Raw genomic sequence first — 18,189 nt, forward strand, 5'->3', positions numbered from 1 at the left:
TTTTAAATCTTCGCCAGCAAGCCCCTTAGTGCGTATCTTTAGGATCCTAGACCCGTTTTAAGTTATTTTTACGTTTATGAGTTCATCTTAACGCATAGATTAGCTTTATGACCTTGTTCTTCTCTGTTTTTATTGTTTGATGTGATGTTTTCTTACTTTATTCCTTTGCTTACTTATATGTGCTCGTATGATGCGTTTAGAAGGACCGCAGCTCGAGGGATTCGAAGCTCAAGACTTTCAAGACTACGAGCAGCCGGAGCAAGTCCCAGAAGGCAAGTCGTGTCCTTGACCACAGCTTGATCCTAAGAACTTTTACTTTCATGTTCAATAATATTTATGCCATGCACTTTAAGTCATAAACATGACGAGACCTAATTAAGGATCGACTAGTTTTATTTCCCTATACCTTGACCAACTTGGGTGTACATAATGTTGGGTAGTTCACGCTTAGTTGCTCAACTGGGATATGGTGGTATTAATGAACTCAATTATTAATCTTGATTTATTTATGCTATACATTTCATTAATACAAGATCACCATACTTAATTGAAACATGGAGAACCACCTGGGAAAACATTACAACCACAAGAACTAAATGGTTCTGGACTTGACTAAATAATTAGAGACTCTAGTTCGTGGTAGCTTTACCTGAAAGGGACAAGAGGGGGAGACAGTAGTTGGTGTATAACCCAGCCCTCTCACTGATCTGCTCTATGGTAGCTTCGCAGTTGGAGAAAGGTTTACGCATTGCGTTAATCATGAAACCTTAGCGAGCTATCCTTACTAGGGAATCTTTATAAAGGCCTCATAGCATCCTTATGCAATCACACCTCGGAAGTGTGGTATTGTGCCTAGCCCGCACAGCATGGTTGGGTCTAAAGTTCTTTTGAAATTTTACGCGACTTGTGGGTAAAGATGTGCAACCTCTGCAGAGTGTACAACTAATCGATCGACCATGCTCACGGTTAAGAGCAGCTTGGACTCTCACATGACTAAATTATTGAAAGACAAATTAAATCGTTGTTATTTATTTATGTTATCTCTATTTATGTTCATATTTAATGTGGGTGGTATAAACTTACATTTAGTAAATGCTAATAAAATTTGACCAACCAAATAAAATGTTGAAATGCTATTAAACCTTAACCTATCCTTGATTAGCCTTACACCATACATTCCCCATACTTGCTAAGTACCAACCATAAGTGCACTCACACTTGCTCAAACCGCTGCTCAGAACAAGTCAATGCTGTGGAGGTTCTACAAGATTGGGAGGAGTACTAGGCGTACGTGTTCTTGCAGTCAACTGCCCATGAAGTTGCTGTGCTTGTTGAAGATCCGTTGTGATAATAATAAACTTTTGTTCTATTCGATTTAAAAGATTATCGGTCATGTAATAATTATATACTCTCTTTATGTTATGACATTGCCTTTGATATTTACTGAAGTTGTCGCATGTGTGTAATTTGATCCTGGCGCACATGTGATTTATGCATCTGGTTTTGCCTTTATAACCAGGTGTGACACCTTACCTAGCTATGCACTCCCTCCGTCCTGAAATACAAAGCATCCTAGAGATTTTAGAATATATTAGCTGGAGTAGTAAAAGACATATATTAGCTGGAGTAGTAAAAGACATATGTACCTTTGATTAATAGTGGTAAGTTGTGTTGTCTGGCTCTTTTAATGACAGTTGCATATAACAAAGAAATTATTTTTTTAGTAATAATCCATTAATTAGCTACCTTTATCTTGTCAATTTTGGAAAGAAATAAATGAGCGGTCATCCAAATACGCCTACAATATATTGTATTGTATTTGAAGACAAATTTTAAATACTTGGATGTCTTGTATTATAGGATGGAGTGAGTATCATCGTTTATTGTATAATGTCCATGCATCATGACTTGTACGCCGTTATCATCCTCTGGCCACTGCTATCCCTCCACATGTTGAGAAAGGTTGTGTTTAATTGCATTCATCACATTCTATATATATAGATGATCCTTAATGGTTTATTTTAATCAATTTACTTGACCCATATTGTTCACTTTTTTTTAAACGAACCCGGCAGAGGAGCTATTGATTATATTAAAAAGAAGAATTCTCAGACTACAACTAACAACACTGGCCGGTTGGATAGGGATATAGCCTTACCCCGCACAACACATCGCACAACTTAACTCATAACACATTACAACGCCGGGCTGGTCGGATTGAACATCGACACGAGCCAACTCATCATAACTTAGCCGGTCGGATTGGAACATCGACACAAGTTGCATAATGCCATCACTCCACTCAACATGGACCATCAACCTCCACAACTCCACTGCAAACGGCCTAAGCACTAACACGCTGCCACACGAAACACTAGTAGAGAACTAACCTTCCATCCAGGTGCTTTTGTCCCAGTTGACTTTGGACCTGGGACTAAAGTGCCTTTAGTCTCGGGTCAAAAATGTGCCACCGAAGGCCACTGACGGGGAGAGCTTTAGTGTCAGTTGTAAAGACCAATCGGGACTAAAGCCCCTCTACTCCCAGTTGTAACGGCTAGTGGGACAAGGGGCATTTTATCCCGGTTGGTGGCTCCAACCGGGACAAAATGCCCCTTTCCACGTGGCCCTCCCTCTCCACCCTATCCTCTCCTCCTCACCCTTTCTCCCTATTTTCTAATTCTCTGCCTCCAACGGCACCTCCTCTCTCCCTCTCCTCCTCTCGCCGCCCCTTCCCCCTCTGCTGCCCCTCCCCTTCCCCCTCTACTCGTCCCTCACTGGCATTGAGGAGCGGCAGCGGGGTGAGGGTAGGGCTAACATGCGGGGGAGCGGTGCCAGCAGCGGCGGGGCGAGCTGGCGCAACCGAGCCGGCGGGCGGCGTCGGGCTGGCGGCCGAGCGTGGGCAGTCGAGCGGCGGCGGGCGCGGGCAGTCAGGCGGCGGGCGCGGGCGGTCAGGCGGCCGGCGGGCGCGGCGCTCTTTTTTTTATTTTTTTGAACTTTTAGTTCCGGTTGGTTTTACCAACCGGGACTAAAGACCCCCTTTAATCCCGAATGAATGACCTGGGACTAAAGGACCTCTTTTTGTCTCAAAAATTTAATCTCGGTTAGATTTTCGGGATCTATAGTCCTATCCAACCAGGACTAAAGCCGCATTTTAACACCGTTCTTGCCACCAAACTGTATTTTCCTTTTCTCTTTTTTTACTTTTTTTTTAAGACCTACCTCGGAGGCGGCTGCCGCAGCATGACAAGGTGTAAGCATCCAAAGCGAGGCCTTTAGGGATCCGACCTGATGTTCAGGGTTTTCACTCCAGAAGAACACCCCGCGCATGAGGCAAAGAGGCAGATCGATGGACGGTTCCAAGAAAGAAACCGGCGTCCGAAGACGTCAACGTCATCAGCCCATAGAAACGGACAAGGCTCCTCAATCCCCATGCACGCTTCGGCCACGGCCCACCCTCACTGTGCCATGGAAGCCACCGGCCTCCATTGCCGGACGACGGTGACGAACGCGGGCATCCCCTCTTTCACCAGACGCCACCATGCGTGACGCGGGCGTCCCCGCATCACTCGCCAGCAAAGAGGCCGCTGGCAGCCAAGGCTGAGAGCCACCGTCGCCAAATAGCGGGCTACAGCTGCTGTTGCCCGTAGACTGAGCTCGAGGTGCCGCGAGCTAACAGTAGCCACCACGCGCTAGTCCCGATCCGCCACCGCGCCGCCGTCGAGGTGCCGTGTTGGGCGCCCCTGCCGATGCGGGGCCACGAGCAGCCGCCGGCCGATGGTCCCATGCGGCCGCAGGGGCTTGCGTTTTGCTGTGAGGTGCCCCTGTCGCCGCGCGCCCGCTGCGACGCAAAGCTGATGGCGCCCGCGCGCGTTAGCGTGCTTCGCGGCGCGCGATGTGGCTGGCGCTGTCTGCACGTGTGCTTGTCGTATATGTATAAGACTGTGAAGGCTAGTTGGACATCAGGTGCAAATCACGCGGACTGATGGATGCAGTATTAATTCCTTCCTTCTTTTCTTTCTAATATTTTCATTTACATTCTGGAATAGCAAGTATTATCTTTTTTTTCTTTTTCAGTTTTTTTCCTTATATGATGTTGTCTCCTGGGAATTTCTTTTGACAAAATGCTTTAGAAAAATTGTGCTAAAGAGGTGTCTCGAGAAGTGGTAGGGTGAACTGTTTTTAAAAAGTTATCTTTGATAAGTTATTTTTTAAAAAAAACTATGCATAAAAGTTGAAATGTCCAAAAAATCCAATCAGAACTTGAGCGGAAGAAGTTATACATAAAAATTGTGTGTATCATGAAAATTGTGTTCATAAGTTATGCGTAAAATTTGTGTGTATTGTTGAAGTTGCGTTCAAAAATTATCTTATCAAAAATTACCCGAAAAAGTTAAGCATACAAGTTGCGTTAATAAGTTATTACTTTCCAAAAATAGAAAGTTGCGGGAAGAAAAACTTTTCTAAAAAGGAAAATTGATTGCTGTCGGAGATCGAGCGCCCTAGCCCTTCTGGTGAGCACGTGCTGGCTAGCACAGCCCCCGCCGCGAGTAGCTGCCGCCGCCACCACGCCGCCTTGTGCGGCCGGCACCAACCAGCCTCACACAACTGCAACCGCCCCGCGCACCCCGTGCTGCCGAGCCAAGGGCCACCGCCCACCGCCCATATTGTTGACTTCTGTTATTGAACATATTGTTCACTTCTCTTATTGAAAATAATATCAAGTGAGATAGCTTCATTCTTATTTCCAACTAAATAAAATAACCACCATCTAGGTTAAAAACCATTTCATGCATAATGCATATAACCAAACACACCTAAAGTCGATGCTCTGGATCTGGATGTGTCCTTGTCACAAGACTGGCGACCCTGAACTCCTGAAGATTAACAAGCGATTGCAATAGTCTGATGAGTTGATGAACAAAAAGTGTATGGTGGCAGCGCTGACCGGCAGGATGTGCATAGTCAGCCCGGTCGGTACTGGAAGAGTGAAGAGGAAAGAATGGTCCAAGTTATAGGTCGGCCCAAGAGTACGACGAAGCCCAACTCCAAGCATATATGCCCGGAGGGGGCAAGTTTTGCTGGGAGTTGTTTGTTCGTTCGAGCTGCAATCAGTTTGCCAGGATCGCCGGATGGGCACTGGGCAAATCCACTCTGCTTAAAGCAGAGCATTTCCACCCCTGCTCTTGCGCTGCAGAACAACGGCTTTTGACCCTTGGGGCCTGAAGAAGCTTGATGGATCGGTGCCTTGTTGTTCTTCACCGTTCTCAATGGGCGAGTTGCCGACTTGCCATGCTGTACGGTGAATATTGGTCTCAAAGCAAAGGCCAGCTGATATGAAACAGAGGATTCGCTAACCTCTTGGAACCTACCACCTTCAATAGGGCTTGTTTCTGCTCCCCTGCTGGCTGCTTCCACAAAAGGAAACATAACCTGAAAAATATCATATGCAAAGTGTTCCTTAATGGATATGATATCATAAAGAGCATAACTGAATTTCTACCTAGCCCATTTTTATCCTCAAAGTTAAGGTGAGGTTTGTAAGTTTTCTATGTCCACTCTCGACGGTTGAAGAAATTAGCTACCACGTGCAGCACCAATATAATCTAAAACCGAAAGCTAAACATCTTCGATGATGATTTCTTTGCCCTTGGTATCAGCAGGGTTTCCTGGAACAAAAAAGTTTAAGGCATGTCAATGCATTCCCGGATACAAAAATAGCAACTTCTTAAGAAATAAGAAGTTTATGAGTTTTAGAACCCAAAGCAAGTCACCAGTGTCACTGCATTTAAAAGTCAAGAGGTTTTCCACAGTCCTCGGGAGGTACTAAAATTGTAATTAGTAGTATCTCTTGGTACCTCTTCATGGATGGTAAAAAAAAGTTTGGATGCACTCACTGTTATTCTAAATGCTAAATGGTATCACTCTTTGTTTAGTGTTTAGACTGCTTAAACGCCAAGTTAAATGATCTTGTACTATATCACCAAAATTTACATATTCATGCCTAAAAGAAAAGGTACTCTAGCAAGTATACATTTTTTGCATGTAAAAAAAATCAAGTATTCATATTTATGGATATAAAAAATCAAGTATATATATTTATCCATTGAAAAAATTTGAGCATACATGTTTATGCATGTAAGAATTCAAGTTGATTTGCCGGTGTTTTCCTAAATAGTGTGTTAAAAATTCCGTTTAGCCCACCTAATAGTGTTTAGTTCCCTTTTTGTTTAGGCTGTTTTTCCCTTTTTTGAACATTTAGACGGTTAATCGTTTAATTAACCACTTACCGGCTAAACACAATTTGCCTCTATTTATCGTTTAGACGTTGTTTAGGCGAACACTGGATACACTTTTCATCAATATGATAAACAAAATTCAGTTGTAAGATTAGGATGAGTGAATATTGATTTTACTGAAAATAATTAGAAAATGAAACTGCCACTTTTTTCCAGGCAATTAATATAATAACTTCCACCAAAATTCCTCAAATAAACATTTTAATGAAGTTATTACCATTTTAATTTGAAAACTAAAACTTAAATGCCATGAAGCATCAAGAGCCGAGGTACCTGATGGCTGTGTTGGAGAACAAGGAAGCCGTTGTTTTGGTAGACTAGGACAGTCCTCAACATATATGATGATTCCAGGACGCTGTTGCAAGCCTCCAGGAATGTGATGCAGCAGAGGACAGCCTGATAACTGCACAATTTGTAGAGAAGGTAGGTTATCCAACCAATCAGGTAAAGCCTCCAATTCTCTGCAGTTGTCAATCGTCAAGCTTCTGATGGATGAAAGATGCTGCAAACCCTGTGGGAGGCATGCCAGCTCGTTGCACCCGCATATCTCCAGCTTGGTGACCCTACCAAGATCCTGCAGGCCTTCACATTCCGAAGAAGCTAGAAGCCCTTCACTAAAGGAAATCGATATATGCTCCAGGGTCTTGGCTACACCTCGCAGGGCTCCTTTGAGGTCGTACAGCATCTTGTTGTTCATCCAAAGTATCAACTTCTCAAGTGATGGGAGCTCCATGTGCAATGCTCTCAGTTTTGGGCATTGGATGATTGCCAATTCTGCAAGACGTGGAAACATCCCTGACCACTGCGCCTGTTCCCAGACTTCAAGGTTATGCATATAGGAGAAAGTAAGTTTCTCCAATGAACGAAATGTGCCTTTATGGCCATAGAAATTAGTACTGACACTGACGACTGTTTCAGCTCCACTTATCTCTGCGATCTTCAGACATGGCAGTAGTCCCAGTGGAGGCAATACTCTTTCACATGACCTCAAATTAATTAGCTTGATCTCTACAAGGGACTCGAGATAAGGTTCAGTGGTTGTTATCCAAGATGGAAGATTCTTACCATCATATCCAACAATCTCCAACGCTTTTAACCGTTGGTGAGGCTGCAGAGTTTCCAGTACCACAGAATCCAGTGCGGCGTCATTTGAGTCATCCATGTTCCAATGCAATGATAATGACTCAAGGTTTGTTTTGTATTCCAACCTTGCGATTCTCACATTCACAAGGTCCGAAGCCTTTTCAAGGCTCCACAGACTTAGCTTATGGAGATTTCCCAACGACTGCAACTCTAGAATTGAACTTCCATCCGTGACAACATAACCTAGTAACATCTGAAGGCTTTTCAGTTGGCCCATTCCACGGGGTAGCTGAGCGAGCGATGAGCACTCAGCAACATTTAGATATTCCAGGCTCCTCATTTTACCCATGTCCTGAGGCAATTCGACAAGATTGCAACAGCCTTCAAGGTCCAACTTTTGTAACTGTGTGAGCTTGGTTGTATTTGGATGCAGTTTTTGGAGCTTGTCACAATAGGAGAGTATAAGTGTTTGAAGAGACTGCAACCTGGAGATTGAGCCGGGGATGTTCTCAATAGCTGCATGCGAAAGATTAAGATATTTCACACGGTCAGGATCCGAAAATTTAGTAGGAAGCATCCTGATTTTAATAGCTCTGAAACTCAAGGTATGTATACGCCTAAATGACTGGAAAAACATTTGGGGAATCTCGGTGATCTCACATTGACTCTGCTCGGACGGGCGCATTTGTTCTCCTTCAAGTAATATGAGCGCTCCTAAACCTTTGCATGCTCGCAGGCTTTTAGGAAACAATGTTGTCAAAGGATGAACAATCAATGAGGCACGTTGAATAGTACTTTGAGCCTTAGCTTTAGTAGTAACTCTGACAATTGAACTGATTCTCCTATCCATGTTCTGAGCAAAGATGTGCAACACCTTGTGCATCCTGTATGTAGACTTGTCTCCATATTCATATTCTTGCAGAGGGTAAAAGCACTGTTCAAGGAGCTGATGGAGGAATCCTTTCCGTAGGGATTCGGCGACTATTGGTGGTATGTAGCCTTGGGCTGTCAAAAGATCAGCCAGCTCTTCGACGTCAAAGTCGTAGTCTGAAGGGAACACTGAGCAATACAAGAAGCAACTCTGCAAGTCAGCTGGGAGATGTTGGTAGCTGGCAGCGGCGCATTCCAAGACCACATTTCCATGGGGAAGTTCAGGAGAATGGTCCAGTAACCGGTGCCAGAACTCGTCGGTGGGAAGGTAATCAATGTACGCCGGTAGCTCTGGCCAGAGCATGTCCGGGCGATGGATTTTCTTCTTGTCAGCGTTGTCCAGTAATCCTGGCCAGAACCCAGTGTCCAGCGGCTGGGAAAAGATCATACGCGCACAGTCCAGCAGCAGCGGTATGCCGCCGCATTTGTCAGCAATCTTGGTGCCAGCTTCTCTAACAAGCTCAGCAGGCCAGTCACAGTGGCATGTGGCCATCCATCTAGCCACGAACGAGGAGGAGAATTCTCGACCGAGAGGCTGCAGGTAGAAGGGCTTGGAAACGTTGGTGGTTCCTGTGAATGTGGCAAGCTTGGGTGCGATGTCAGGGGTCCGGGTGGTGAGGATGATGGTGCCCCCCGAAGGCAGGGCGTTCATCACCTCGCCTATCTCCTGCCACTTGCCTTCATCGTCGCTCCACACATCGTCCAGGAGGATCAAATAATCCCCACGGCCAAGGTTGCGGCGCAGGTGCTGCTCCATGGCTTCTGGGGAATGGAAGACCACATCCGCACGCTTCTCTGGGGACATCATCAGAAGCAGGAGGCGCTCACGGCAGAAGTCCCGTGTTACCGACACCCCGAGCCGCACACGGAACCGGTGCTTGAGCCTGTCATCCATCATAGCGGCCTTGGCCAGACGGGTCTTGCCAACGCCAGGGCCCCCGACGACGGGCATCAGGAACAGCCCGCGGTAGCCGGACCTGTCGGCGAGCAAGACGCTGACCATCTCATCCAGCAGCTCCGACCTCCCGACGAGAGGCTCCCGGAGGGCCTCCTTGCGGCGGGCACGGGCACCACTAGTTGTCGTGTAGGAAGCGATGTCGCCGTCATCGGCATAACCGTACCTCGACAAGCGACGAGGATGCTCCACCTGGGCGTAGGACTTGAGGGACCTGAACCTGTGTAGGAACTGCCTCACATCACGGATGATGTCCGAGCGGATGTCGAGGTACCTGTACAGGACGGCGGGCACCTGACGCCATTTTTCCGCTCCCACCTCCGCGTGCAGCTGCAACACTTGTTCCAGGAGCTCGCGCAGGGGACCGACCAGGGAGCGGGCGCAGAAGATGAGCCTCAGGCTGGCCCCCTTGGAGGCCGCCACGTCGGTTTGGATGAGCGAGACAGCGGAGCGGAGGTACACGAGCAGGGTGGTGGCGCGCAGCAGCCGGAACTGCTCCTCCATGCGCTCTGAGCGCAGCATGTCCACCACTCTTCTCAGATCCCCCGCCGCAGCCATCGCCATGCCGGCTGGCGGATGCCAATCGCCCGACAACACCCTGCCATAGATACAATCGCCTCAGTCGGAAATTCCAAATCTGTAGCCATGTCAAACGACGAAACTGCCCCTCGATTACCTTATCCAAAAGATCCAGTGTCCCTGCGATCTGATTCTGCCGGCGAGAGGAGCGCCAAGGGACGGCGGATGGGCACGACTCGGCGGCGAGCAGCCGTGTGGGCGACAAGGTGTTAGGTGTGCGAGTGCGAGCCAGCGGCGGCTGACATGTGAGCTGGGGAAAAGGTATCCCATCCCAGGTCGGTCAAAATAATTAAAAGCAAATGAATAAGCGCATGTCCTTTCTTCTTCAAGCGGCGACGGCGATGCTCACCAACTAGTCTGCTCTTCCCCACACCCGTCGCCCAACATGTCCATCTTTGCTCAGGGGAACGCTACATCCCGGGGCGTGGAGGAGGACATCCTTGTCCCGCTCCGTGCTCGTCTCACCACCATCAGCACCTTTCTCGACTCGGCAGCACCGCCTCTTTGTATCGCCGACGGCGAGGGGCCTCCGCCCCTAGCCTCCGCCGCCTCAGCTGCTGCAGAGGACGCCGAATTCCGCTCCCGATCCCGGGCGCTGTTGGAGAAGCTCCGCCGGGAGATGGTGCAGCTAGAGGGCGTGTTCCGCCGCATCGACGACGCCGAGAAGGGCATCCGCTACAGCTTTGACCCTGTCGAGCAGCACCTCGACGACGCGCTCGAGACGTTGGACGCAGAGCGCATCCACGCGGGCCTCCTCGCCGTCGATGCTGGCATCGACGCCATCAAGACCACCATCCGCGCGGCCTACAACATCCCCTGCGACGGCGGCGGCGGGGATGGATATGAATATCTCACTACACCTCCCACACAGCCGTCTGCTCCAGGCACGGCAACGGCGATGACCACCAAGATGTGCGACATCCGCCATGGCCCGCAAATGAGCCACCTCAGGCTCGCCGTTGGCAGCCTCGAGGCGCGCTTGCGCAGCTGCGCGCTCTGCCTCGCCGCCTTCCCCGAGGGCGCCGTCATCAAGAAGCGGCTGCTCCTCCACTGGTGGCTCGCCGAGGGCTTTGTCGGCTCCGCCGAGGAGGGCAAGAGGCGCTTCGACGAGCTCGTCGACAAGGGCTTCATCATCCCAGCCCCAGCCCCCACCGCGCTCTGCGCCACGGTCCACCGGTGCACGGTGAGGCCATGGATGCGCGACCTCCTCTCCAGCGTCGCCAAACGCAACGGCTTCCTCGAGCTGAACGCCGGCGACGTCGCGTTCGCGCGCCGCGCGTGCCTGCAAGGCGGCGGCAAGGCGCAGCAGCCGACCGGGTTCAGCGCCGCGGTGAGAGCCATCTACAACATCGGCCACAAGTACGTAGAGCTCGACGAGCGCTGGTTCGCCGGGAAGAAGGACCTGCGCGTGCTGCAGCTCGGGCAGTGGAGGGAGTTCAGCGCTCCCGAGCAGATCGACAACCCCATGGACAGCCACATCGAGATCAGCGGCGTGGAGCGCCTCCGCGACATGGGGAGTTGCAGGAACCTCAGGTACATCAGCTTCCGTGGCATCTCAAGGATCGAGTCGCTGCCGGACTCCATCGGCAAGCTGCGGGAACTCCAGGTGCTGGACCTCCGGGCCTGCCACAATCTGGAAGAACTCGGGCAGGGCATCGCCAAGCTCGATAAGCTCGAGTACCTGGACCTGTCGGAGTGCCACCTGCTCGTCAGCATGCCCAAAGGGCTCGGTCAGCTCACTCGGCTCGAGATTCTCAAGGGGTTTGTGGTTGCTAACTCAAACAGCAGAGATTTCTGCCATCTGAATGAACTCACAAAATTAGAGAAGCTCAGGAAGCTCGGCATCGTCATCGGCAAAATGGCCATGCCGCTGGAGGATGAGTTCCTGAAATTGGGCGAGTTCAAGGCACTCGAGTCGTTGAGAATCAGCTGGGGCGTGCTCAGCTCTGATAAGAACGGCACCACTGAAGCATCACGCCGTCATTCGGTGGCGACAATGAATTATGCCCTTCCTCCCAACCTGAAGAAGCTCGACCTCCATTGCTTCCCGTTCGCAGACCTGGCGCAGTGGGTTCGGCCGACAGGCGTGAAGAAGCTCTACATCAGGGGTGGAAAGCTGGCGACGCTTGGAGCCAGCGAGGAGAAATGGGAGGCAGAGGTGTTGCGCCTGAGATTTCTTAGACATCTTCAGTGTGATTTTGATAGGCTTCAGCGTCTGTTCAGGAAGCTCAAACCAGAAAATACCGAAATCCATCAATGCCCAAACTTCATTCATGGTAATGATATAGGAGAATTTACTGAGATAGAATAAAGCGAACGAGCCTCTTGCTGAGTTGGTTAGAGTGATCTAGTAGCACCCCTCAGATCCTAAAGTTTGACTCGTGGGAGTGAAATTTCAAGCTGAGGGTAAAAAAATTTCCTCGTCTATCCCACGCCAAAGCATATGGCAAGGTCTGATCCAGTCTCACACGGGCAACGATGCCCATAAATTGGTTAGAATGCCACGCCTCTATCAAACATGTTGCTGAAGCATCAATAAAAAGAATGTGCTTTTTTTTACTGTATTAAAAATATCATTGCATCCATGTATAGAATCAAATCGGAAACCGATCAAAATAAATAAAAAATCAATTGATCAATATTTGAACCTAAATGCACTTCAAATTAGCTATATTTTACGTCGTACTGTTACTTCTTCGAGTGTCGTATAAAAATTTTCTTGCATGAGAATTCACCTATTTTTAGACATATGTTGCATCGGTTCATGGCTGGGATTGAAAATTTGAAAACAGAATTAGTTATAAATAATTAGAACAATCTTGTAGAAACAAAATCGAAAAGGTAGCTAGAATATCATTGGCACATTATAAAAAGAAATCAAGAACCATAAGCTAGCATTTTAATCGAAAAAAAATCGAAAAGATAATTACAACATCATAGTATAAAGGTAGATTGTAGAAAAAAAAATTAAGAACCATAAGTAGCACACCGCAATGTTTATGGTAGTTACAATATCACAGTATAATGTTAGATTGTAGAAAACAAATCAAGAACCATAAGCTAACACTTTGGGAAAAAGGTATCACATGGGACCCCCCAGTCGACACTACAAGAAATAATTTTCTGATCTATGATAAAAAAATTATGACATATGTCAAAACGTCATAAAATAAGATGTGCTTGTTCCACTGTATCCATCTATCTGCAAACTTATTCTATGTTGCATTGCTCCTAGTGAATTTTTGATTGAGTGTGATGTGAGTAATATGGAAGTATCTATGACAATGAGGTTTTTTATGTCCATGTGTGATTGTGATAGTGATCAGCAGCAAAAATTGAATATATATAGCGTTGTGAAATACAATAATGATATATTTGTACGAATACATAATTGAATTTTCAAATAATTAATATTTGTTAGATGGGCCATGCCAAGAAAAATTTGGCACAATATGGCCTGTAACAAATATTTTTTCGGCCAAAAAAGTCTCATGGACCTAATTTGGGCTAAAAATGGTCCAACAAAATTGGGTCCCAAGAGGCCCTTACATGGATCGAGCTTCAACTTATGATAAACGAAATCATCATAACATTTAGCGCAACGTCGAAGCCAAGTTGGATTCTTGTCCGACGTGACACAACCTGGAAAACAATGTTATGGCGACTTCTAGAACGAATTTCCATTCGTCATAATCTTAGTGACGCACCGAAATAAGGTACGCCACTAATCTCAATTTATGAAGCTCGATTAATAATTAACGGTGTTCATCACACGAGGGTCATGAAACATAGTTTATGGCGCAAAAAATATGTTTATGACGCATTTTGGTTCGTTATTAGTAAATCCCTGGTAGTGCGAGAACTTACCATGAGCAGTGCAATGGGTCCTATGCACAATGGGCCCTGTGGGATCAACTGTCCCACATGTCCTAGAACTGCTCAAAATCCAGGAGCTTTAGTGGATGTTAAGCATTTTGGTTCAGCCTTAGAGCGTGTGCACTAGTGCATACGGCTTCTGTCTTCAAGTACTTGATTTTCACACACAGACAACAAAACATATAGCTTATGTAGTGGTTTGTCTAAACGTGGCCTGTAAACTATTTAATTCATTTATGCATCCATCAATTATGGTAACCAGGTATAAACATGATCTCTGTATTTGATTTTGCTGCTTATTTGATAGAATATATGGTGTATGCCATTTGATGGAGTATCCTACCAGGACTCTAATGCAACTTTTATTTTATTCGTCTTTATTGCCTATGATTTCTCCATTTAGGGTCACATTGCAAATGGCGAAAAAATTTCTGCGATCTATCCTGACTAGACATGGCAATTCTACCCATGGGTTTTGTACCGACGGGTGAGTGTATGGGCATGAGTTCTCACCTGGGGACAAGAGTACGGCATGAATACTTGCCCGCGAGTACGGCACGGGTAAGAAAACTCGCCCGTTCGTACCTGTCCGTTTACCCTACACACAAGGGAAGATGAAGGTACCTGTCCGGTTCCGCCTAATGTGCACCGTCTTCAACACTAACCGAGGCATCTGGTGCCGAGCGCCGCCCCACCGTGCCGGAATTCACTGGTGGCGGAGGAGCAGCGCGGCCGGTATAGGGCGGGGCTAGCGGCAGCACGAACGGCGCGGGGCATAGGAGTGTCATGGTCGTCATGGATCAGGAAGCAGCAGCTTGCGTGAGGAGGGGAGCAGCGGCAGGTCGGCGTGGGGTGGGGCAAACGGTGGTGCGGGTGACGAGCAGAGGCGGGCGTAGGATTTGGATCATGGGTATTCAAAATTCCATATGGCAAAAAAAATTGACAGCCTAAATTATAGTTTCATAACACAGAATTAAGTGGCAGCATCATTGATTAATAAAAGTGATCATAACTTGAAATTGTCCAACTACTAATCAACATATGAAAGTGGCAACATGTGATATAAATAGAGGATAAAACAGCAAAAGGTAACAAAGCTTACAAGCTACAGAACAACTTTCCGATCCTTAATGCTTTGATAATGAGTGATGATATCTTGATCCTTAGCTTGCACGAAGAATTCCCTTTCAATCAATGTGACCAAGCAACCATTCAAATATTTCTGCCCCATCTTGCTTCTTCTCTTGTTCTTCATCAAATTCATTATAGAAAAGACCCTCTCAACACCAGCAGTTGCAACAGGGAGAACAAGCACCAATTTCAGAAGTTTATAAACAATTGCATACCGAGAAACCTTTCCTTGTTTAACTATCATCATAGACAACTCTGCTAGACTTCTCAAATTTTTGAAGGAATTGACATGTGGAACTGTAGAAAAAAGACACGTGGACCAATAGGAAAATGACCTATGGACAACTCAGGAAAGGACACTTGGGCAAATTGGGAAATGACACATGGACAAACTGGAAAACGACATGTGGACAAATGGGAAATGAGAAAATAACACGTCGACCGATGAAAAAATGACACGTGTCCATACAAATGTGCGACACGTGGTCGAATAGAATAACGACACGTGGACTTATGCTAGCTAGCCATGTGGCTGTCCTTTTTGTGCACGTGCTGGCCGACACGTTACCTGCCAGCGTGGACGAAGCCACATCACATGCCAGTGTGTCTGGACCACGTCACGTGCCAGCGTGGATGGCACCACGTCACCTGCCAGCATGGACGGGGACACGTGGATCCGGAAGTTCAGTAACGTTTTTGCGTCGCGTCATAGAACATAAAATGGTTCCGTGATGAAAGCTGTTTCATCACAAAAAAAATAAGTTCTGTGACTTTTTTGTCAGTTCGTCACGGAAGTACAAACTTGATGCTCGATTTTTTATGGACTGAAATTTGCCACAAATTCGTCACAAAACATTCTTTGTAATGAATTTGACCTTCACGGTGATGAAAACTGCTTGTCACCGAAGCTACGATTTCCACTATTGCTTGAGATAGGAGCCCTCAGTCCAGGATCATGCTCAAGGCCATAGTCTTATCATTTTCTGTTGACGGTCCTTATGATAGAAATCCGATTGTCACACTACTCAAAGAATTTAGGAAAACTAACATATCTTGCTCAAATATTTGTTATCAATAACCTAGTTCCACATGTATTAGCAAATAAGTTATTTTAGGGATACAAGTATGTACAAGAGAGGAAATGTGCGCAAACGCGGACAAAACATACAGAAGAACACTTGACGCGTATAGGATGGCTAAAAGGGCCACATGCCAGAGCAAACCAGCTCAATCCAACGTGGGTCCACAAGGAAAAGGATCAAGGCCCACCAGACAACCCACCAAACAAAGGCGGTGGCAAGGCAGCCTAGTCAAGGGTCAGCCAAACCTCAGGTTCGGCCGAACCTGGCTCCGCTCATCCTCATCCTCCACGTGGCACTCGCTGGTTGACTCCCTAAGGTGGTGGCAAAGGATCCCCTGGAATATTCACCCGGGAACCACCCTCAACCACCTATAAAAGGAGGAGAAGACCCCCCACTCAACACACACCACACTTTAAGCCTCTCTCACTCTCTCTTTTGTTACTCTTGTAATCCTTAGGCTAGTGGAGCTAGGCTAGAGCTGAATTCTTGTAGTGCTAAGTTAGACTTTGGGTCGGTTGAGGACGTAACCTCCGGCTCTCAATATGGCTTTGTACTCAACTTGTCAGTATCCTATCTAGAAAGAGTATGGTTGTTCTCCTATTTCGGTAGTATGCTATGCCATGTCTTGTGCTTTATTAAGTTATACTCATATGCTTAGGCTGAATCTATGTTACCGCATCGGTTCGTTGTGCCTTCAGGCTTGCTCTAATTCTATGCCCGCTGATCATCATGGTCGGGGTTCCGGAGGGGCTATAGTAGTGATCACATATACGAGCGTGGTACTTGGGCGCATTGGGATCCATCGAATATGACTGTGCCCCACAGACCACAGTTTGAGAGGTAGGCGGTAGGTGGTGACAGCCATGTCCGTCCTTTGTAGTCCCCCACGTTCAGGTATGGTGTAGGAGTTCTGAAAAATATCTTGCCTTGACAAACCAGGGCCCGGTATTCTCCCTGTAATGTTGTATGCCTAGAGTTAGCTCTAATCATATGCTTGTATGACCCTTGCTAGTATAGATAGATACCACTAGGACATCTTATTTGCCTTGCTCCTGCTAACTTTAGACTTATTTTTTTATTCTTTATTCTTGAGATTGGCTTGTGCGTGTGTCACATTACCCTCAAATATTTATCATGGCTTACGCTGTATGAACTTTGGTCTATTACTTAAGCTTCTAATCTTGGATATGTATCCGATAAATCCTTTTACACCAATGCAATCCTTTGGGAAAATACAAATAATGATATCTTGAATACTCTCCGGATGAAATGCTACAATGGTATATCCGTGTGCTTATAGATTTATTCGTAACGTTAAGAATTACCAATATTGTCTTCATCACTGGATTCAAATTCATTAACTTCTATTATTAGGGGCTCAACTGGCAGATGTTGCGGAGCTCTCACTGGTTCAGGTGGTACTGTGTTTGTTCCACTAAAAAGGCTTGTCCACTATCACTCTACCCTTGGAATACCACCATCTGCATCTGGCTTTCATTGCAAGACGGCGTAACACTCTCCGGTTCAGGTTGTCCCTTCTTTGCAGCAGTCTTGCCAAGAAAGACCTCAAATCAGTAGTGGCACTATTCTTCATCTTCATATTTCAGACCTAAAATTAAGATCAAATTCACAAGTGTCACTCCTACTGCCGTCACAAGTCACATTGTCACGAATTCACAAGCACCAGGAAATTGCAATAACAAATCGACCAATTTAGCAAATTGCTATGCAATCCCAATTTTTCAACAATCGAAATGTTCACCTCAATCCTAATATCTGTGTCGCCTGACTTTAGCTCAGAGAGGATCAGAAGAGAATGGAGTGCTCCCTGCTCCGGCTATCCGACACTAGCCGCTGCCGGTCGCCGACGCCTGTGGCGCTGCGTGCGCAGGCGCAAGCGCAAGCGCAGCCACGCAGGCCACTATGCGCAGCACGCCTACTCCAAGGGTGGCGTCTCTAGCCTGGGCTCATAGACACCTGCTGGGCTGCCGGAATCCCCTCACTATCTGGCCTCCCCGCCGACGCCAGCCTGCTATGGTTGTTAGGGTTAGAGCTGCCACCAGAATCGATTGAGGAGATGAGGAAGAAGAGGACTGGAACTTTGGAAGTCGGCAATGAGCAATGCTTTGTGCTCTCGAAGAGGTGTGGGAAGGGCCGATTGGGCCATGGGCCAGCAGCAGGGTAGGAAGGAGCGGCTCAGGTAGGTGTCTAGGTGGGTTTTTTTTTTGTTTGGATTCAATTTGATCCTATCTATTTT

The 18,189-nt window shown here is 47.0% G+C and overlaps 2 protein-coding genes across 6 annotated transcripts; one reads left to right on the top strand and one right to left on the bottom strand.

Moving 5' to 3' along the window:
- Positions 1-4,338: 4,338 nt before the first annotated feature.
- On the bottom strand, positions 4,339-10,113 carry LOC117836829 (putative disease resistance protein RGA1). Of its 5 annotated transcripts, XR_004636170.2 has the most exons (5): positions 9,941-10,113; positions 6,570-9,862; positions 4,946-5,666; positions 4,815-4,874; positions 4,339-4,674 (listed from the first exon to the last, which is right to left on the bottom strand). XR_004636170.2 is itself a non-coding variant. In XM_034716342.2 (4 exons), the coding sequence occupies exons 1-4, from the start codon at positions 10,111-10,113 to the stop codon at positions 5,617-5,619; spliced, it is 3,372 nt and encodes a 1,123-aa protein (XP_034572233.1). In that variant the 3' UTR covers positions 4,847-5,616. The 5 variants fall into 5 exon arrangements, 2 of the variants coding, with proteins under 2 accessions (XP_034572233.1, XP_034572234.1); XR_011897042.1 differs by having other exon boundaries at positions 4,815-5,666; XR_004636169.2 differs by lacking the exon at positions 4,339-4,674 and having other exon boundaries at positions 4,847-5,430; positions 5,501-5,666.
- A 108-nt stretch (positions 10,114-10,221) lies between these two features.
- Positions 10,222-12,183, top strand: LOC117835554 (disease resistance RPP13-like protein 4). The gene has a single exon (XM_034714910.2). It carries the CDS (start codon positions 10,229-10,231, stop codon positions 12,152-12,154), a length of 1,926 nt encoding a protein of 641 aa, XP_034570801.1. The 5' UTR covers positions 10,222-10,228; the 3' UTR covers positions 12,155-12,183.
- Positions 12,184-18,189: the final 6,006 nt, after the last annotated feature.

This window comes from Setaria viridis, chromosome 9 (assembly GCF_005286985.2).
Source record: "Setaria viridis chromosome 9, Setaria_viridis_v4.0, whole genome shotgun sequence".
NCBI lineage: Eukaryota > Viridiplantae > Streptophyta > Magnoliopsida > Poales > Poaceae > Setaria > Setaria viridis.